This window comes from Haliotis asinina, chromosome 10, assembly GCF_037392515.1.
Source record: "Haliotis asinina isolate JCU_RB_2024 chromosome 10, JCU_Hal_asi_v2, whole genome shotgun sequence".
NCBI lineage: Eukaryota > Metazoa > Mollusca > Gastropoda > Lepetellida > Haliotidae > Haliotis > Haliotis asinina.
This window is the reverse complement of record NC_090289.1, coordinates 29003350-29027429: the sequence shown is the minus strand read 5'-3', so window position 1 is coordinate 29027429 and position 24080 is coordinate 29003350. Positions and strand designations below refer to the sequence as shown.

General features: G+C 38.2%; 1 protein-coding gene across 2 annotated transcripts in view; it reads right to left on the bottom strand.

Annotated features, from left to right (window-relative positions):
* LOC137298361 (advillin-like) overlaps positions 1-23687 on the bottom strand; it is a 53850-nt gene extending 30163 nt beyond the window's left edge. The window contains exons 1-2 of one of the 2 annotated variants that reach the window (XM_067830582.1): positions 23552-23687; positions 3812-3894 (exon numbers count right to left, since the gene is read on the bottom strand). In XM_067830582.1, the coding sequence (XP_067686683.1) occupies positions 3812-3886 (75 nt within the window). In that variant the 5' untranslated portion in view covers positions 3887-3894; positions 23552-23687. The remainder of the gene's footprint in view (positions 1-3811; positions 3895-23551) is intronic. The other variant, XM_067830583.1, reaches the window with a different exon arrangement.
* Between the last annotated feature and the right edge of the window lie 393 nt (positions 23688-24080).

Genomic DNA, 24080 nt, shown 5'->3' with positions numbered 1-24080 from the left:
CAAAATCCATATTCGTTACTGAACTCTGCAAACTCCAATGAAGAATACTGAGGACCATTGTCCGATACAAGTATTTCAGGAACCCCATGTCGGGCAAACATACTTTTCAAATGATTGATCACCACTTTCGATGATGTGCTGTTGAGTTTCGCAATTTCGATGAAACGAGAGTAGTAGTCCACAACTAGCACATAAGGTTGTTTGTTGAGTTCAAACAAGTCTGAAGCAACCTTCATCCATGGGCGTTCTGGCATTTCTGATGGCAGCAGAGGTTCAGGGTGATTGTCAAACTTCTTAACGCATACATGACACTTAGAGACAAATTCACCGATTTGCTTGCTCAGGTTCGGCCACCATACACATTGCTTGGCTCTTTCTCGTGTCTTCGTGATGCCCTGATGTCCTTCATGGAGTGCTTCCAGAATTCCGGGGCGCATCGTTTCCGGTATGAGAATTCTCCCACCACAGAGAATTAGATCATTGCAGACAGTGATATCTGCCTTGTAAGGCCAATAGTGTGACACAATGCCTTTAAGTTGATGTCGTTCCGGCCAGCCCTCCATGCAGTATTGAAGAATCTGTCTACAGATGTCGTCTTCATGTTGATGACGTCGTATGTCATCCAATTTCTTGTCTGAGGCGGGAAAACTGATTGCGTTCACGAAGGCCTCTACCTCCTCCTCCAGGTCAGAACGTGATGAACCTTTCTCTGGAGCACGAGACAGTGTATCTGCAGTGTAGAGTTCACGACCTGGCACGTGGTTGATTGTGTATGCAAACCTCATCAACCTCATCCTAAAGCGTTGAACTCTTGGAGGCAAAGTATCAAGATCCTTCAGACCTAGAAGTGGAACTAGGGGTTTGTGGTCAGTCTCCAGTGTGAACTGAAGACCAATAAGGTAGTCCTGGAATCTCTCGCAAGCCCATGTGAGAGCCAGTGCTTCCTTTTCAATCTGCGCATATCTAGTTTCTGTGTCAGAGAGAGAACGAGACGCATAGGCAACAGGTTTCCAGTCTCTAGAGTGGCGTTGACACAAGACTGCTCCTAGCCCGTATGATGAGGCATCAGCTGTTACTTTCGTTGGTAGGTTGGGGTTGAATATAGCGAGAACTGCCCTGCTGCTGACAGCTGATTTGATCTTTGAGAATGCCTCTCTTTGCTGCTCACCCCAGTACCAGGAGTTCTTCTTACTGAGGAGGTCCCTGAGTGGCTTGGTCAACTCTGCAAGGTTTGTGATAAACTTGCCCAACTGGTTAACCATTCCAAGGAACCGGCGTAAGTCTGGAACATTTTGAGGTTCTGGGAGGTTCTTTACAGCAGAAACTTTGTCCTCACTTGCTCTGATACCTTTCTCTCCCACTGTCTGTCCTAAGAATTGGACCTCTGACTGTCCGAAGTCACACTTGTCCTTATTCAAAGTAATCCCTGCCTTCTGTAGAGAGGAGAGTGTCTGTCTAACACGCTCATCATGCTCTGTGTCATTAATCCCGTAGATCAAAAAGTCATCCATGATGCCTGTAATTCCTTCATGACCTTCCAATGTCCGTGACACTTGTCTTTGGAAATACTCAGGCGCTGAAGTTATTCCAAATGGCAACCGTTTGTAACAGTATCGTCCAAATGGAGTCATAAAAGTTGTGAGATAAGAGGACTGTTCTGTCAATTTCACCTGGTGAAACCCTGAATTGGCATCAATCTTTGAGAATACTCTGGCATCCTTCAATTGTCCGAGAGTATGATCCACCGTAGGGAGGGTGTGTCTCTCTCTGAGTACTGACTCATTCAATCTTCTCAGATCAACACAGATCCTGACATCTCCATTGGCTTTAGGTACAACCACCATAGGTGCACACCATTCTGTTGGAGCATCAACCTTCGAAATAACTCCCAGTGACTCCAGTTTCTCAAGCTGTTCTTTAACCTTAGGCAGCAGAGGTATGGGTACCCGTCTCGGTGTAGTGACAGCATACGGTTGAGCATCAGTCTTCAACTTGATGTCATATTCACCATCCATTTCACCTAGACCCACAAACAGACCTGGGAACTCTGAAACCATATCCTCCTTTGTGACTGCTGAACAGAACTGGAGTAATCCGAGGTCCTCACTGGCATCACAGCTCAGAAGTGAGTGACTACTTTCTGTCAAAACATAAAATGTTTCTTTCACAGTTCTCTCTTTCCACTTCACAGTAGCATGAAAGCACCCGACTACTTTCAGCTGGTTCTGAATTCCTCTCAGAATTCGTTTGGGACTCTGAAGTTGTCTACCTGGGAACACTTTGTCGAAAATGTCCTGAGATATTAAGCTAACATCTGCCCCTGTATCAGCTTTGAGAGTGATAGTTTTGCCATCAACTTGCAAGTTGAAGTAACGACGACTTCTCTGCTTTGGAGTATCACTGCTGATAGAGCCAAGAAATACTGTTTCTTGTGAATCGTCTTGCCCACAGTCATAGTCATCCTCATATCCATCCTCATCTATAGCTCGCACATATCCTTTCTGAGACTGGCATACACTTGCGTAGTGTCCTCGTTTCTTGCAACTGTTGCACGAAACATGTCTAGCTGGACAAAACTTCCTGTCATGTTTTTCCTTACCACAATATGGACAATTTTCCCTTTGAAGTTTTTGATTTTGTGCTTGAGGTTTACTTCTACTCGGCAATTTTGGTTTGGTATGACTTTGTTTTCTAGCAGATGGTGTTTTTCTCTTGACATATCCAACACTTGCAGCTTTATCATCCTGGAGGCTTTTTACTTGACTTTCTGTAGCTTCAGCTGTTCTACATATGTTTAATGCCATTTCAAGAGTGAGATTTTGCTCTCTCAATAGTCTTGATCTAGTTTCTTCACTCTGAATTCCAATTACAATTCTATCCCTAACTAGTGAGTCTCTCAGATCTCCAAATTCACAGCTGGCACTTTTATTTCGAATGTCAGTATAGAAAGAGTCAAACTTTTCTCCACTTTGTTGATTTCTGGTTCCAAATACATACCTTTCAAATGTCACATTCTTTCTAGGATTACAATATTGTTCAAATTTTTCCATCAATACCTCACATTTTCCCCTATCATCTTCGTTTGCAAACTCAAACGTGTTATAAACCTGTCTAGCGTCCTTGCCGATCACATGCAGAAATGTAGAAGCAATAACGTTTGCATCTTTGTTTTCGAGTCCGCTTGCAATTTTGTAAAGTTCAAATTCCTGTTTCCATATCTTGAAATTCTCTGAAATATTGCCAATTAATTCCAGTGGAGGCGGTGGCTTCAAGTTATTCATGATGAACACTGAACATTCGCCGATACGAGTTTATCACTATAGGACCGTGCGTCAGGACGATTTTTCTTCAACGGCGAGAACGTGTGTGCAGAGAGCGCGGCAACTTATAATCTGTGCAAGAGGACGATAGTCAGCACGATTTCACGCTACACACAGTTACAGCTTTGTCAATGAGTGACGACCGATCAAAAAGTTCAAAATTTGAGTTTGATTGAGAGTCCATAAGTTGTCTCACCAGATCCCAGTTCTGACACCATGTTGTATCAGGATGTAGGGCCGTAATTAGCCGTAATTACCACTAACGAGCCGTTGTGAGCGGAGCTATGTTTTATTGCCGTACTCAGTCAAGACAACCACAGTTGTCGGCCCTTGGTGACATTGCAGACCGCTAATAATAGATACCACTACATCTATGAGAGACACCTCTAAATATCTTCACTTTAACATTACATGGTTACAACAATGAACCGGTGAATGGTGTTGTACCTATACTTCCATCCACAATTCATCTCTTCTGACTTGGCACTTACCTCAATTCTCCATACAAAGAAGCCAGATCTGTTTGGCGTAACTACACGAAAGGCAGGGTCCACTTGGCTTCCCATCTTGACACCTGAAGCAAAGACAAGAATTGTAGGAGAAGGTGGGTCTAGAAACATCATAGCCATAATGTGAATCAAACTTAGATCTTAGGCCTGGCAAGCGTACGCTTTCTCCACTAAGCTAATACTAGGAGTGGCTCTACTAGCAAAATATACCATTAGTGTGGTGTCAAGATACTGTAAACAACATAACACTGAGTGACAATTTTTGATGTTCCTCTCAGACCTGAAAAAATGCTGTGGTTCCCATATGCCCTGTGGATCCTTGAATTCTGGTGCTAACCCCATTGTTATTAGGCAGTATGAATAAAATAGGCTTTCAGGTATCATTGGTTTTTTTCCCGGCACTGACAGACATTGGTAATTTTGATAAAGAAAGTCAACATAATGGCCTCAAGTCAAACTTGATTTAATAAGCAATTTACTTCTAGAAAAAATGCCAAAACTAAAATATAAATCCATGTACCTAGCCTAAATATTTAAAGGTCTGTAATCAGAACATTTCTTTTTTTTATTATGCCTTATGATCAATTAAAATGTACAGCTTTATAAAATCACAATAAGTTCCTGTAAAAATGTGTCATGTGTATAACAGAAAGATCTTGTTGCATTACACACACCAGTCAATCCACTGAGTTCAGTCTATTATCAATACTATTCTCATTCCAGACAAAAATTTCCATATTTTAAGGAGTAAAATATTTCATTGTGATGGGAAGAAGTGTGTTCCTTCGGCTAGACCAGATAAATTGTTCCAGATTTTTGCTGAATTGCTAAATATGACAATCGGTGGTAATATTTTAAAAAAATGTTTGGGAATTTAGTGTGTATTATCATGCAGTATATTACAAACAGTGATGACAAATCCTTACATTGCATGGCATCAAATGTGCAAACTGCATTATTCTATGCTGCTGATGCTTTATGTACAGTTTTCTTTTCTGATATGATATGGTAATCAAAATCCAGGTAGACATGTCACTCCAAGAGATAAGCAAGGCTCAAGGCCAAGGGAGATAATTAAGTATGAAGGCAATAAATAAAGACCACTGAATATTTTAGGAAAATGACACAAGGTCAGTTTGTGTATAAGCTCTTCTACTGTTTACATGATGTAATGCAGCTGTGACCTGGCACTGACAACAGATCAATAATACAATACTGAATGCAATGCAATACTGAAACAGGCATACATTGTGACATTCAGATCACTTCCATGTGGCAAGAAGAACACTAATCTATATATGTTACTATGTTTACAAGTTAAGACCACCACACAGATACCATGACCAGTTTGTGGTCAATAACTACAGGATAAATGTGCTAGTTGGATGCCCATACCTGTAATGGTATCACTTCAGAAATCTTCAAATGGTTCAAATAAATCATATTGTTTGATTTGCTTACATTAATAACTTGATAGAATAAAAACGGCAATTGGAGACAGCCATATATAGTTAACTTCAGTGTTCAACACAAACACAGTAAACTATACATAAAGCGTACTGATGGATGTAACAGTACATGTCTGGTCCTGGCCATATGCAGTATCTATTACCTGCAAGAGCAAAAATATCAGGGTTCGTATTTTTCATGTAATGTTGTCAGCTATGCATGGTGCATAACAAACTTCTGAAATGTTGTCAGGTATACATGGTGTATAACATACTTATGTTATCAAGTATAATTACCTACCATTTTTAGGGTAGGTTCCTTTGCCTGACAAAGTAAACATCCTGCAACTGTATTGTGCTGTGTGGTCAATGTCCAAGTTGTTCTACTGAATTGATACCACCAAACCTCCCAACAAGAGATAATTATTCCTCATGCACTGAAATACTTCCTAGCCTTCACATACACACAGACATGGACACCAAACAGGCTTGAATTTACAACAAAATAAGTTGCAGAAATTCTGCACAATCATCTATATTTTCAACTTTTGCTCTTTCCAAGGCATCAAAATCTTCCTAATGCTGTACGTAAATTAGTAATCCAAGATTGAATATGTTAACACTGCTTGTCTGTCTCAGTCCACAGATCACTGCAGTCCTGACATTCACACCCTTGAAAATACTCAGCAAACAAATAGAAATATGCCCAGGTCGATTCCAGCCAAGCAGCCACTCCTAATCCTATCAGCAACCTCTAATAGGCTGGACTCCTGTTGCCTACATAATCTGTAAACCTTATGGAAGGGAATAATAGGCTAACTTGTTTTGCTTTTGTTTTGTTCCAGATATGCTTCCTTTCCCCGGTGGAGATGAAACGTGCGAGAGCGTGAACTGTTTGTTCTTCAATATTTCTAGCTCTCCACAACAAACCAACAGCGTAAGAAGGATGTGGGGATGACATTTTTCTCAGCAGTTGTTATTTTCTCATACTGCGGACAAACAGACATGGTAACTATTCTAAAAAATATAAAGTTAACACACAAAGTTTAAACATTTGTGTTTCAGATGAGTTTAACGCCAGAAGGAGATATTTGTTCATAACGCCTGCATGCGAGTCTTTAGACTCTGATCTCCATGATACACATTTAAACTACAGTGATCTTTCCGAATCCTAGTTTCTAATGCTTGTAAGCTTTAAGATTATTGTCTATCCTACATCGGAGATTTGTTTGGTGAGCAAAGGATAAAACTATTTAACTGTATAATGCTATGCAAGTGTTGGCTTCTTCAATCTAATATTCCCATTCATTATCAACAATGTCTGTCATACTCCCCTTTGACTATGTTGACATAATCATTTTTAACTATGCACCACTGGTGTAGGCACAAGTTGATAATTTACTGTTTCAGCAGTGTCCTAAGCATTGTAATAGACCACAATGATTCTGAGTGCTATTTACAGTCCAAGACAGGGTGATGTGGTAGTCTAGAGATTCTTTGCTTGCCACGCTTAAGAACCAGGCTTGTTTGAACTCATGGATACACTGTGTGAAGCCCATATCTTGTGTCCCTGCTGTGATATTGCTTGAATATTGCTAAAAGCACCAAAAAACAAAACTTACTCACTGAAACATTTTTGTTTCTGTTTTAAAGAATGTTTTTGTTGAAGTTGATTTGAACCTCACTTCTTAAATACAACAGTTGAGTGACCATTATTATTCAAGATAGCTTTAAGAGCACACTTTCTGTCAAGTAGAGCATCCTCCCTAACTTAAAAATGCAACTCTCAGAAAAAGTGAGACAATTGTGGGCATAGCAGGGTCCTCCATATAATAAAAAAATACATTTGTTTGACCAAGAAATAATATCACAGAACAAACATTTTATGTCAGAATTCAAATATGTACATTTTTAAAGTTTTGTTTTTGGAGGATCAGGTTAGCTTACGCCCTGTAGTGTTGAAGTCACTGATGTGTAAAGAAGCTTATAATATTATGCCCTATTGAGTAATCGAGTGACAATACTACAAAGAGTTGACAACCTGGAGATATTACCTGTGATGCTGTAACACTTGAATGTTGTTAATCACAGGTACCTGGGTAACAGGTAATACAGCCTCAGGGGATAACTTGATACATAACTTGGGTACTTATCCACAAGTCTTCACATAAATGCCAAGCCTAACTTCTATAGAAATTACGAATCAATTAAAGATTACAACACAGTACAGAGGCATGGGAAAACCTATCCTAAAATTTCTTTAGGCCTACTCATTCTGTTATCCACTTACAGTCCTTTACAGGTAAGTGATGGTCATAACCCAAAGTACAGCACCCATCCTCAGAAAACCCAATTATCCTTAGTATATATAACTCTTACATAATCCTGGGTATAATTTACCATGCTTACAAAACCCTGAAAGCAAAATTCCCATTGTGTTAGTTAGATCAATCCAGCCATTGGTGAATATACCCTTATTGACCACAAACACTGTCTCCGCAGCACAGAGGTCACTAATTATGTTACAAATCTCATGACCTACAGGCAGCTGGTACCAGATCATTTGAGACAATTGCATCAAGGCCAAACAGCTACCAGATCGCTGAGTATAGTCAGCCTTAAAGCAAATTAAGAGTCATGAAGACCTCTTGCTTTTAACAATCCAGTACAGCAGAAGCAGCCATTGCAAGCCTCTTGTGCTGATTATTCACTGCACTGCAATGGAGTACTATGATACAAAGAAGTACTATGGTACATTTTTCACATGACACCTACATACATCCACAGACAAGCATACAATAGAGGGTACAGGTTGCCTGATAGTGTTTCTGAATGTAATTTCTCCTCATGGTTTTCCAGTGTCCTCTCATTAGAATAATGACAGACGTGCTCAGTGTCTAAGGGCTTGTATGTAAATTTGATACCGACATCCTTAACTTGATACTATAAGACTTGGAGGTTTCACGTTTCAATGCTGACTTGCTACCTCAAAACACATTGATGTTAAACCTTAACCAGACAGATATCTGCACATGTTGAGAGTGTCCTGGGGCTATTCTCTACTGCATACACTATTTGCTATAGCACATTCATTCTCCTGAACTGTAATTTATTCCAACTTCACAAATGGTACATTGATATCAAATGGATTGGGACGAGCCTAACCAACTGCATCACTCAGTTATGACCACAATAGTTTAACCCTGATAGTAACATGGTTCAAATAAATCATATTGTTTGATTTGCTTACATCAATAACTTGATAGAATAAAAACGGCAATTGGAGAGAGCCATATATAGTCAACTGGACGACATTGACATGCACTGAAATAACTACAAAGGTGTTAAAAATTCCAAAAATAATCCTGAAACATAATTGTGTTTACACTGCTCATAAATGTTGTCGTTTTAAAAATCTTCAAACATTGCATGAAAGAGCTGAACATGCCCTGTTTGTGTATGCTTGGCTGTTCTTTTAACACCCCTCCACAAGTTAAACATTTATTGTATGTCTTCACTATATTTATCTTGACAACATATGGCCTCTCTAGGACTCATAAATAGCACTGCACTGACTGTTACAGACATCTTACTGTCTGGATTATGCGTACTAACTACAATAAAACACCTTGAGATCTCGAAAGTGTCTGGATAATATCTCAATATACACAGTATAATTCCTGATACAATGTTTGTATACACTATTTAGGATTAACTTACTGTATATGTTTTGGAGGACCCTGATAATCATCAGGCTTTATTTAACTGGGGGACTGATACAATAAGTCATGTTAGTTGAACACAAATATATCGAAAGTCACATAATGTCTCTCCCACTTTCTAAGAGTTTTGCTCAAGTAAACAAATCATGCATTTAACTGTGAGCTCTTTAAAGCTATATTTTTTCTTTAAAATCAGATAAAGAATAAAATAAGATCAGGTTTACTTACAAACACAAATAATATGAACAGTGATATGAATTATTTTGAATTTCCCGGGTTTGACTATGACCCTGCAATGGTCATCCCAACTTTAAAATCATGAAGCAAGAAATAAAATGTGTCTTGCTCACTACTGCTGAATATTATGGGTGACTGCTGAAGGGAGACAACTACTGAGATTGCGATAGTCTATCACAACATACTACTGCGATAGTGATAGTCTATTGTGACCAACTCTTGCATTAGTATCGCTATAGTTTCTCTCTCCCTGAATTGAATCACTTGACGTCATTTCCCAAATGAATGTAAGTGAAACAAAAACATAGACAAGGCAGTTTTAGTCTTGTTCAATAACTGACAAGAAACTTGAAACCCCGATCTAGTAAATAGTTAAAACATAAACTCAAGCTGCAATCCAGCAACAAAACATCCTGCCTTTTGCATTGCGAAATTTATCAATGGAAGTCAGTTCTAAACTACTGATAGTCACACATACAATCGATGCATCAACAGTTTTTCATTTCTGCCAATTGCTATCGGAGTCTCAACAATTGCAATCCTTCAATAGTTTGATGCATCGTTACAACCCTACTAAATATGATCAAAAAACCAACACATCTGAAGCAAACAGTTATCTCACAAGTACAGGAAGTTCTTCAAAACGACAGCCATCTCTTCCTCTCCTTATTGATCTCCAGATAATATGATGAGGATTTTCATACTGTCTTAACAAATATTGGGCATGTGGTCTCTCAAACAGTATCGCCAAGTAAACACTGATACCGACGGCAGAGCATTTTATCTCTTCACACCACATCATTGAATATTATAAAGCTAACCTTTATACTTAATGTAAATTGTCTTGTCAAAATTACAAGCTTTCCACTAGTCCAATTTTTAATTAAAAAAGGCTACATGAAAACAAACTTAATATTCAAAACGATTATGACATACAAGTGGGTCAAACTGAATACTGTTCACACAAGGCAGAAATATCAGCAGGATTAAAACTATATTTTTCAACCTAATCTCTTTGGAAATATATGGACACTAAAATTGTAAAGCTCTGTGACAGGTAGCAAACATGTCAGTGTTGATATATTTCTTGAATCTTTGTTGATATACGAGTTTAAGTATCTGTGTGCCCCAAACACGAGATGGCAAGTAAACACATAGGTTCAATGATGAATATGAAGCTTGAGGTATTCCCCTCCAAGCCCCACCCTGGAATGTAAGGAGCAGTCCGTCACAGATCCATCACCCTGTGACAAGGTGTCACTCACTCTCTTGTCAGTTTCCAAGGAATATTCTGACTTCAGTGTATGCAGCTGAATATATTGTGTCAATATTGAAATAATACCTTGGTTCTCTTGTGCTGTTGACAGTTGCAATACAAACCTGCATGGCTGCACTTTAAATCTATACATATACTTATAGCAGCGCACGCCAAAGCAAAAATATAAAATTCTAACACCCATTTCTTTCCAGCTGGAGAAAGGTTGTTAGATAAGGATTCCAGAATAAGAAAACATGAATAATAATGGAATGGATCTATCAAATGTACGATATTATTTCATTTATCTTCTAATATGGACTGTCACACATCAGATCTTTATCATTTTTTCAAGTAAACACATACATTATCACGCCTACTTATGTCATAGTTATTTTTTATATTTTTGCACCTTCAAAAATTCTATTGATGTACAAAATCATATTATCGAGGACTAGTTCACACTGATCAGTTATTGAGAGATTTTAAGGTTGCTTCAGGCACTTTAGAGTATGCATTTTAATCATGGTAGAGACAGACACAATCATGAAGATCTGAGTTGGGACCTGTCTTCAACAACCAATGCATGTCATAGGTGATGTATGGTGTCAGGAGTCATGCTGTCTTGGGTCATAACTGTGTAGATTCAAGCTTATAAGGTCAGTCACTGACTTATATGACCAGATTCAGATCTTATACTATATTGTTATAAGGTAATTTACATGTATATGTTGATGAACTGATGTAACTGATTTAAAGTACTGTACTCATCAATTAAGTTGAAAAAAAAAAGAAGAAAAAACTTGGCAGACATGATAACTTTAACTATATGCTGAAAAAATGTCTTACTCATGAATTGTGATGGTTTCCAACTTAAGCATGTATAGTTGCATTAAGTCTGTGGACAGAGAAGGTCTCCCTCAAAACTAATTATGATGTCAGAAAGATGCCTGTTGAAAATCTATTTGCAGCACAATAAAAGCCAAATCCAACATCATGGCTATGATGTAATAAACGTTATGTATTCCAAGGAACTATTTTGTACATTTTACTCAAACAAAACTAAAGAACTTCTTGTTCTTTCAAATTACTTCATTAATCTGTCTACATCTGAGCAGAAATTCTGCTCAGTATAATCTGATAATATATTCCTAATTTTCTTGCACTGCTAAGAATGTAAATTAAGGTGTTGAATGAATTAAATGAAAAAGATGTCAATTAACTAAAGTTAACATATTTGTAATTGATACAAAATATTTCTGGAACTTGAACTTGTCAGTATGTTTTAAGCCACTGTTATTAAGTTTTATCATTCCAGAAAGAACAGGGCAGGTAACACCAGAAATGGGTTTCATACACTGTACCCATGTGCGGAATTGAACCTGAGTCTTTGGCGTGGCATGCGAATGCTTTAACCACTAGGCTACCCCTCTGCCCTGAATGTGAACTAAGTCGCACCACATGTATTCATACACTGCAAGCCGCACTATGAAGAGCTGACCTATTTGGTTCAGTTGCGTCAAGCACTGAAACTGTTACTGACTCTCTCTGGACACAATGAAGCGGAACTGGTATGAACATACCCACATTTCAGAATACACGTCAGTCTCTCAGGGGTAAGGAATGCTAATGCATTGCACAGCTGGATAAGCATGCATATGAGCAACTTGTCATAAAGTAGGTGACATGCACAACATATCCAAAGGTATTATGTGTTATTTCTTACATGAGAAAAGTAGGACATTTACAATACACTATTAACATGATTAACAAGAGGGCGCAGAGTTATTTCAGTCTTCCACAGGTGGTGGTTCAGTAGCATAGTAGTTGAAGCGTTTGCTTGTCATGGTGAAGACCTGGGTTCGATTCCCCACATAGGTAGAATGTATGAAGTCCATTGCTGTCCCCCAACTAGATATTGCAGAAAGTGAATGAAACCATACTAAAATACTCAATCTTCCATTGGAAGTTGATAAATAACTGCTTTTGAATGTTCCATGTAATTCAGCTTTGCAAACTTGATACGAAAATATAAACTTAATAATCATTAAAATACCAACTGTGTCTATTGGAAATGTAATCTTGTAACCTAAATAGTGTGGTTTTACTTTTAGCAAAATCACAGCAGAAGACACCTGAAATGGACTTCACACATTGTACCCATTTGAGGAATCAAACCTGGGTCTCCAGTTTGACAGGCAAACCCAAGCAAAGAAGTTAAAACGTAAAATACCAGTGGTGCTTCTAATCAACATAATCTACATGATGCATGTATGTAATTCAGAGATAAGATCACTAAACACAGTACATGTACTGACAGCTCATCACAAGGGCTAAAAAAGTGATGGCTTAACATAGTTTTTCAAAAGTTTGCTTTAAGCATGTTAAGATCAAAAGCTGGGATTTGGTTCTTCACATAGGTGCAAAATCATAACTTGATTCAGGTTTTCATTGATGTAACAGGGACTACAATAAACATACAAAGGGAAGTCTCCTTTTCACTAGTGAATATGCTCCCATGGGAGATATGGCAGCACATACATTGTTATTACAAAGTAATGTAATATTGCAAGAACTAACCCTGAACTGATACAACATCTCTAACCCACATATTTACACTTCAGTGTTTATATTGTTTAAAGCATGCTCAGTCATCCCTGGAGGCTTCACATGAATGTACAAAGATCCACCACCCAAACTACAAACACCTAGTTTGCTGAAAGGCTAGCTCTGTCACACAACATGAATGAATATTGGGCTCATGTCTTTCAAGACTTCACCAATAACCACTGTCACATATTCACATCATACCTGTCTCAATACATACAATCATATTCATAAGAACTCATGGTGTATAAACTCAATTATAACATATTCAGAAAACCATGGTTAGGAAAAACTAAAATTAGTGATCTCTTTGAGTTTGTAACAACCCTACCTTAGAGTAATGCTAAACTTCAAAAGAGATACAGACATGTTTTTGATGCAGTACTCAAAAGAACAGTCAATTATTTCTTGTGATTCTTTCTTGGCACTATTGCTAATCTGTCATGTAACACTAACAAGAAATAATTACATCTTAGCTTCTATTGAGGCAAAAGACATGTTATTATATTCCAAAGAATATAATTATTACTTAAACATTATTTGTCAAGTGGCCTTTCAACCTGATGACAAATTTGACATATATTGCTACTAAGTGTGAGAAACAACTCATTGTGCATAAACTCAATTATAAGTCTAGGTGCAGCAGCTAAAACATCCTATCATTGCATGTGGTTATTAATTAACTTATCACACCAGCGAATCAAATACTAACATTCCACAACACTATCAGAGCAAACACCACCTCTCAGCATTCCACAGTAGCCTGCTAATGAACCTCTACTTAAATGGTTCCATAACCTGCGCCAGCTCCTTCCTACCCTAAACCATTCTCATACAGTCTCATTCAGTAACAAACAACCTCCATGTTTACCCTCACCTCCCACTGACTCCATTTCCTCAATTACAAAGTTTAAGTCAGGGGCCTCCTTGACACTTCAAATATCCCACCAATGTGACTTTGCACCCACCTGTTAGGCATGAGGTTTCTTCCAAACTGAAACACTTTGGTCATTAACTTCCACGTCTTACAATTTACTCTAGAAAAGCCAAATAAATCTGATTGTGTCTGTATTCAGAGCACCTGTTAACACATGACCCTAATTTTGTCAGTGTGGGATAACACATGCTAAAATCCTTGTACGGAAATATCACAATACACCTGATTTCATAACCAAGGAGCCCTTGATCGTATAGACTCAAAAATGCTGAATTGTATCATCAAACACAGACCCATTGTTTCAACTCACATAATTAATTGTTTACCCATTGTTCCTATGTTAATATTTGTTCAAAACCAACATAAAGCTAACTGCATTGGTGTTTACCTTTTGAATTACCCAAACACTTCCATTACTTTGTTTAAACAAATTCTGAATCTGAATTGAATGATAAAGTTTGATTTATGCAAAAACTAAACACCAAGGAAACTTGTTTTTCACAGGAACTCCACTACAAATGCCTTCAATGTAATGGTTGTACTTGTAGAAATGAGATTCTGTAAAGATGCCCCATGCATGCAGACTGTCAAGGAGGGAAAGAGATCTATTCAATTAATGTCAACAACAACGATTCGCAGTATGGACAAGAACTTGGAGTCCAGTTCAGAAAAAAGTCAGACACTTGGCACCAGGTAACATTTCATCAGAATTGGTAACATTTTCTGAAAAAGTGTTTTTCAAGGAACAATCTGAAATACTTGTTTTCTTGGTCAAGACTTTTTCAGACAAGTTTCAACACTAAGAACTGTAAACTAAATAACCTGTCACATCACAATGATAATCTGCAAGAAGAGCTCTGCAGGATTTGGGGGATGTTTGTGGCAACAGGGATTGAGGCTATGTTCATGACTGGTGAAACTCAACCACATGTGTCGAAGGAGAACATGGTGAAGAATAACCTGTTTTATCTTTCCACAAATTTGTTGACAGTGAGCGAGTGAGTATAGCTTTGTGCCAGTCAGCAATATTCCAGTTATATGGTGGTGGCCTGTAAAAAATTTAGTCTGGACCAGACAATCCAGTGATCAACAACATGAGCATCAATGTACACAAATGGCACAGAAAGGCCAGGATCACTATCAAAGCATGTACAACAGTTTACACATGATATCAAACCAAAAACATGGCAAGAAAAATATCCAAAACATTCTAATGAGAGCACTCTCTGAAGAACACGATAGATCACCCTGGAATGTACAGGGAGCATCACATTAAGGCTGGAGACAATTAGCACAGTTGCTGCACTGATCCAACCATAGCTGCAGCAGTGTTTTGATCCCAATCTAGATAACTACCAGGCTCATGAGTTACCTACAAACTGTCAACTGGTGTAATTAATCAAGCTACATTGCTGCATATTGCATGACTCATGCAATAAATATAAACACTAACTTGAGCCAAATCAGGCGCCATGCAATCATTGAATTCTGCCTGCAACATTGGTCAATCAATGTCCATCCGTTCTTGGAAGACCGAGTGCTCTCTATTCTGGTGAATACTAACGAAATAGCACAGAATACATTGACATTACCAAATCAGATACAACCCAGCTAATGGCAGTTCTACTTAACAAGTGTGTTGTTTGATATTTATTGTACCAGCATACATCAATTCAAAGTACACAGAAAAGCTCTCTCCTAGCAATGGTGTGGTATAAATTTTCACATCAAACCAGCTGGTGTATACAGAGCATAGTTGAAAAATGTTAAACATACCAATGATACTATCATCAGATTTCCATAAATGAAACCATTAAATGTATAATTATTTAGAATGGATACAAATAACACCCACTCTGAGATCCACTGGTTAAGTGATAAGTGTTTTTACATCGCTGTTTTAAGCAATATTCCAGCAATATCATGGCTGGGGACACTGGAAATGGGCTTAATTGTATATGTGTGTGCCCTCTGGGTGAAAAAGTGTAAATATAATATATAAACTGAAGCAAGCATATAAGACATATCATAAATTATGTATTAACCTTCTCTTATGTTTACAAAGAATATATACAATTCAATATCAGTTAGTCTTTCTTCATGTAGTCAATCAATTTTAAAATCCCTATCTGATGCATCATCTGAACGTGTCAAGCTATTCTTGGCACAGTGACCACCAAAGCAGAAAATTTGGTCCCTGATATATGTCACACTGTATATACCACTCCTAAAAAGGCTAATATCAATTTCCCATGTCACTGTGTTCTTTAACTACTTTTGAGTAGTAGATATACCCATAATTTACCATGTTTACAGATGTATTTGACAAACATCATGATCTCTAAGAAGCTAAATTCATACACATCTGAAATAATGTTTTGTAAAATATCCACATATTCACATCCTTATCACACCTTTGAAGGCCACTGATTGAATCAAACACTGAAATCCGATCTAATGATCCAACATTCTGATCACTCATTATGTTGAGATGTATGTCTTCAGATAACTGCTGGACCAGGGTGAGCAAGTTCATGCCCAGTACAAAGCCAGGATGATATAGATCATATCGCCACTGGTTGCAAGATTGTACACAAACACAGCCAGTGCTTGGTCTGTCATACACAGATGTTGTTCATTTCAGATCAATAAATCTTTAAACACTACAATAGACATGCAGCCATTACTGATATATATTGCTGACCGCGGCTGCTTACATTACTGGTTGACACTTTAATCATGATAATGGATGCAATTAATATCATCATTCATATTTAATAATTATACCTTATTTTAGACACTGGTACTCTTTGTAGTAAATTGTACACGTAGCTCCTGTTGACCAGACCAGGTATATCATGGTGTATGTGTACATAGATATATGACCCGTGAAAGTCCCGGGGTAGAATGGGCCTTCAACAACCCATGCTTGCCATAAAAGGAGACTATGCTTGTCGTAAGAGGCGACTAACGGGATCGGGTGGTCAGGCTTGCTGACTAGGTTGACACGTCATCGGTTCCCAATTGTTGAGATTGATGCTCATGTTGTTGATCACCGGTTTGTCTGGTCCAGACTCGATTATTTACAGACTGCCGCCATATAGCTGGAATATTGCTGAGTGCGGCATAAAACTCACTCACTCAGATATAGATATACATTTCAACCATGGGCCTGTATATGTGCACCTATATATAAAGGGAGATAACTTATGGATGTCATCTAATAAATCATGAAGTTTCTGAGTGCTTTATGTTGTGTTCCTCATACAGAAGTTGAATTTGAATTCATGCACACCCCTTTACATGTTTCACTTCTAAATGCCATTCAAAGATTGTATACAGTTCAATCAAACTGCACATTGGACAAAGCTGAGTATGGTGAGTTTGGTCCCTCTGACTTTTAAATAACAATTGCTTACAGTAGCTACATTTTGTCCTTAATATTGTTTCTTGCCCTTAACAGGCGATGGGGTAGCCTAATGGTTAAGCATCACCTTGTCACACTGAAGACCTTGGTTTGATTTCCCACATGAGTACATGATGTGAAGCCCATTTCTGGTGTTCCTTGCTGTGATTTTGGTCGAATATTTCAAAAAGCGGCATCAAACTATACTCTACACTCACTCACACCCTTAATGCCATATCCAAAAGGATATTCAAGTTCTTTATTTCATCATAGATGTGGGTCAACAGCCCTAGTGCAACACTGATTGGTCCATGACACAAAAGTATATACATACATGTATACACATTATTGGGGTATGAGGTAGTTCACCTTACTTATGCATGTCTACTCTAAGCTGCGGCAATGGTATATATATTGGGAAGATGTTTAATTAGAAGACGTGAGTATATGAAATTTGTAAACAATTAATAATAATATCATTAGGTCTATATTTAGTCAAATTAGTGTCAACATCTCCCTCACATTTTCTGTTTGACTTCTCCACACAAACCAGACTGCAGATCAGGACTAAACAGGGGTCAGGGCTAACTACACACACCCATCCCACCCCTAGACCTCACCAACACCCCACCCACTGGGACCCATCAGTGATGAGAGGTAGGTGCAATTTATACACTGATGTGACTCATGACTTGGTAGAGCCAGACATGCATGTACAGGCAGTTTCTGACAGCCCCACAAAGTGTTCAACTCGCTACCCATCTGTAGGAAATCCTCACTGTACTTTCCGATGTTCCGCTCCATGTGTTCTATTGAAACCCTCACTTCTCTAAGAGCAGCACATTCCTCAGTATACTATGGTGCTTTATCTACCGACACACTATAATGACCGTCCATGCCTTAAGGGACACATGAATACCAAACTGGCCTGGGGGATTGACAGAGTTCTAGGTCTGTACTCTGACACCTCGCTCTCTCTCATATCGAAGTGCTGATCGTTCAAATTTGTATTTTATGAGAGCATACGATGTATGTTAACTTGTTTGTTGTTTATTATCTCACTCAGCCATCAGTTAACTATATGATGGCAGTCTGCACATAACTGAGTCTGGACCAGACAGACTAAATCAAGGTAGACTGGTCAGATATAACAATCCCAGGCTTTGATATTATTTCTGACAGCCATCTTGACTGCTTAGGTCAGGCCTAATGTGATCTAATTGAAATCAAGTTTTGCCTATTTCACTATATGTCCTAATACAATCTAATCAAAATGAAGCCTTACCTATTTCACTTGATTGATGTACTAATGTGATCTAATCTAAATCAAGTCTTGTCTATTTCACTAGATGTTCTGTGTGTACTTGACTGTCAAAAGACAGACATTGCCTAAAATTAAAAACAAACTAAGCTCAAATTTGTCAAGTAACCCACACCAAACCCAGCAAAACTACATTAAGGCGTGGACAGCTGCTTAAAGTCAAAACTGATAACCGTCATTATCTCAAACAAACCATTGCAGGATTGCTGTATAGAACACAGATCCTATTGCCATGTGTGTCTGTATCGAATCAGCAAATATCACACACACCAATTACCCTTAATTTAGCACAACAGTCATTTTGACACACTCATTCATGAATACTGTGAGCAAGTCATTTCATCTTTTTAAGAAGGCTATATGCAGGTTGAATAGTATGCAAGATTGCTTCATAGTTGAGAATGTAGGTCAGGTGACTTGCGATTCCCCATACAACCCTGTAACTAATGCCGATACCCTCCACCGCAGATAGATGTCACTTAAGCTATGGGGTTTACCCCTACATTCCTTGAGAAGTGGAAACCCAACTATGTTGTACTGACAAGAAAGTCTGAGGTCAAGAACTCTCAGAACTTTAAAGATCTGTGTATAAATCACACACACCTGCCTCAATATCAATTTTTACAAAGTTAGCCAATAAGAAAAGACAAATAAGATCCAGTGAACAAAGTCTTAATGACATTTTAATGGCAGAGATTAGTATGTGTTTTTTCACTCAATGAAAAAGGAAATCATCATTTTTTCAATGGTGATTTGGTGTTTTGGATATGCACTGTTCAAAAGAAGTTAAACAACACCTGATTCTTTCACATTACTCTATTAACCTGACAATTAGGCCATGAAAGATTAATAATAGTGATCTGTAAGAATTAAGTGTTCTTTAGTTTGTTCTGAGTATAAACTCAGGCTCAAACATTGTAATAAGAGCTGTTCTTGTCTGGGTTTTTCTTTTCATGAATGGTACAAATATTTTTATCTATGAAGGCCATATTTCATCTTTTAACCTTATACATTCATAGCTATGCATGACGTCCAGTATTGTATTTATACATAATCAAATGAACTGATAATAAATTCCCTGTTAACAAATCAAGTGATAGCAACAGTGTCATATATAACATAAGGAATAATGATACATCACATATAGTGGGATATAAACTGTTACAAACTCCCTCCATAATTTACACACAGTATTACTTCATGAGATGACATCACAGTGGAAATATCACATTGTTGCTAGTGTAGTGCATACCTGAACAAGAAAAGGCTTGCACACTGAGCTGAAAATACCATTGTTAGGGATGATAAGCATGATGAGCAAGAGCATATATCACTGAAACAATATTTCTTGAAAAACAGTGCGCTTAGACTTCACTCCTAAATATATCCTCAATATATTTATGATCCCAGCTGGGCCATGGTTAGCCCTGTGGTTAAAGCATTCACTCGCCATGCCAGGTTCAATTCCCAACATGGAACAATGTGTGAAGCCCTATTCTGGTGTCCTCGCCGATATTCCTGGTATATTGCTGAAACAGACATAAAACTAAACACCCTCACTCATTCATGATCCCAAAACTTTGTGTCATCAGTATACTGACGCACTAAATTAACTGGTATGCCCGGGTTTACTAAGCCCAAGAGCGACCTACTGTTGAACATGCTGGACAAGAATACAGGATTTGGCCTCATGAATGTATGTGATGGTGCTGTTGACACTTTCATTCATGTTTACCTGCACAACATTCAGTTATTTACAGGCTGCCCTCATAACACTAGAAAGTAGAATATACTTCAGCATTCAAGAAACACGAATACCCACTCACTCACTCACTGACTGCACAGTGTGAATTCCAACTTGTCAACCCCAGGTGGCAATGATGTCAGGTCAAGTTCACCTATCCTTACCTTATTCCTTGCAAGTTACACACGACAGCTGTGTGTTATTAAGTGTTAATTTGTCAAGCCAATATCTATATAAACCCATTGACATGTCCTACACATCCATGTGTGGAGAGGCAGGGTTTATCTTACTCAGCTAAACTAGGGGTCCAGGACTCCTAATTACTAAGATCAAAGTTCAAACAGAAAATATGAGGGTCCAATAAAGTGGTGTTTACTGGAAGATATGATGACATTTATAACAGGAACTTCACACTGCTTGCCTATAATTGATACAAAGAATATTACCGGGTGTGCTTATGTATGCGTTACTTTTTATTCTGCTTCATTCTACAAATCTGTAGGTACTGCATGCATGTTTCTGTGTCATGTAAAACACTGGTCAGGTCAAGACATTCATGTTGTCAAAACCTGTCCTGAAGTTATTGCCTCAACACCTGGTGTAACTTGACAGCCTGATGCTCCTTGTGCAGTTCAATTACTGCCTCAACATGATAAAAGCTATTGTCAGTACCTTCATTTATCAGATCTGTCAGGCTAACAAGGTTGGGTGTGATAATTTATGAATGTTGACATTTGGAGCTGTGTCACCAGTAACAGGAATATTATGAGTGAGTGAATAATCTGAATGAATGAATAAGTGAGTGAGTTTAGTTTCATGCCGCTTTTAGCAATATTTTAGCAAAATCACAGCAGATGACACCAGAAATGGGCTTCACACATTGTCTTCAGTGTTAAGAGAAAATGCTTTAACCACTAGGCTCCCTCATTGGTTCCACAGATATATAACTTGTCTCATCTGACAGTTGACAGGCAATTGCAAAACATTGGTCCTAAATATACCGTTTACATTACACATACAGTGTCTCCTCTTTCTGCAGACAATCCAAATTAAGGAACCTGTGCTTTCATCCTGTAAAAGCCACTACATATGCCCATTGGGAAACTGGTCCCAGTGATTCTCACATGCATTCTGCAAATGAATCTTCATATCTACTGAATTTTGAAAATATACACAACAAATACCCCTTGATATTTTAGATTTTGCTTTCAGTTTAACCTGCATCACTTCAGTTCTACATAAAAGGGTCAGTTGGAAATGTTAGCAAGAGTATGTCAAAGTCAACTTCTTCAATTGTAGGAGTGAGTGAGTGAGCTGAGTTTTATGCTGCACTCAGCAATATTACAGCTATATGGCGGCGGTCTGTAAATAATCGAGTCTGGACCAGACAATCCAGTCATCAACAACATGAGCATCGATCTGCGCAATTGGGAACCGATGACATATGCCAAACCAAGTCAGCAAGCCTGTCCACCCAATCCCGTTAGTCGTCTCTTACAACAAACATAGTCGCCTTTTATGGTAAGCATGGGTTGCTGAAGGCCTATTCCCCGCCGGGACCTTCAGGGTATCAATTGTAGGAAGACTGTTACTAGTGTTAGTGTATCAGTCTATCCATCACCTTACACCTAAACAAGTTATGTATGGCATTAAATGCAGTTTCTGGATCTAGGCTGGAAATTTGATCGAGACATAGTTTGATAGAAATTCAATAGAATAGAGACTTTTCAGAGTCCACTTTTCAAATATGAAATATTTGTGGTGATTTGAAACTATTTCAAGCTGATCAGGAAAGCAGTCATATCCAGGTAAAATTTCACAAGAAATACTTCAAAGTAGTGAAATCAGGATATTGTTATAGTGACTGATTTGACAATACTTCACTCAGAAACATGTATATCTATTTCTACATAAAGACCATACAACACCATAAAATATATGCTGGATCAGCTATAAAATCTCTCATTTGGTGACATCAAGACTCTCAGGGCAGGATTTATTTTCAGTTGTCAAACATGGTAGCAGGTCAATGGATAATTTTTAGCAAACATCTCTCTCAAGGATATAAGTCTTTCTACACTCCTGAAACAAACATGCGTCATATATTACAAGCTTGCAAGAGCCAACACACCCATTAAAGGTCTATTCAGAGAGTTATGGAGACAATTGGTGATCTCTGCTAGTTGGAATGAGGTAAATGAAACACTTTACTCAAGAACTTGCCAAATGTTAATGCTCTAATTTCGTCAGCAATCAACACGTAACCTAATTTGAGTCTGTGACAATGTCTTAATTATCCACAAGCCCTTGATTACAATGTCTGACAATCTACACTATCCACTCTGCTCATAAATGTTTATTATGACCCAGCAGCCCCTATTTATTCATACGAAATTCCCGAACATGACTGAAGGACAATGTTATACAGATGAATAAATCCACAAGCTTATTCTTGCAACAATTATTTTGTGACAAAATACTCTTAAAATTTATAATTATAGTTTAACATTTATTTTCAAAACTGTAATTAGTTTAACATATTCTTTATTGTATTCGTTGGGGCCTATTCATTGAATAACCCAAAAAAAAACAACGTCGATATGTGGCGTTTTAGGTAAACATATTTGGTTGCATTCAACTATAAAGAATAGTTGTTTTGGTCACAGTGGGTGCACCACTGCAGGACGCAACCCGACCTAACCGATTGCAAGCTGACGCTCTCTCGCAAAATTCCATGAAGTCATAACATTATGGGAGGAAGATGTCACGGATTTTTTTCACATGTCCTCACAGCTTTTACCCGCTAATTAAATTAAGTGACACTGATGACTGAGTGCTGGCTTTGGACGCTAGGACGACACTCGCTTTCCGAACCAGTCTACCTGGACTGTTACGGTAGCATCTCACCTGGATTCTTTGATGGACCGCCATGTTTAGACAGCCAAGCGAACGAACACGTAAAATAAGGCAGACGCTTAATCGAGAGAGTGTCAGTGCAAAAATATTTCACGTAGAGGAAACACAAGAAAAACGAGTTAGATCTACCTGATATTCCGAGCTTGTCGACGACACAGTACTACTAAGTTGCTGACAGGCATGCACAGTTATCGTACCTGATGATATGCTGAACCGGTATGCTCTAAAAATAGATCAAACCGCAGCACTCATCTGTTATCAATGCGCGATCGATTGTAGTTCATTCCGATCGTCTGCTCGTCTCATCCAACATGAAAACGTCCCATTTGCGTGACAGGGAGTGACAGGCGCGTAGTAATAGTTACATACCTACATGTAGGTGTATATTTTTCATGTAGGTTATAGTAGTAAAAGTACTAACCTCAACAATCATTCACACTATACGAACGATGTAGAAAATCTAGCCTGTCCACGGGACTGGCTGGTCAAAATTTTTACAAGTCCTGCCAAAATCTAGCCTGTCCTCCAAATATAAATAAAACACCATTTCAAGATACGCACACAGAGAGCTTGGACTGTTAAATCTCTTCTAGCGGAATCATCTAGTTGCAACATAATACTAGTCTTTAGACAAGTCATCAACATCTCCATCAAGATC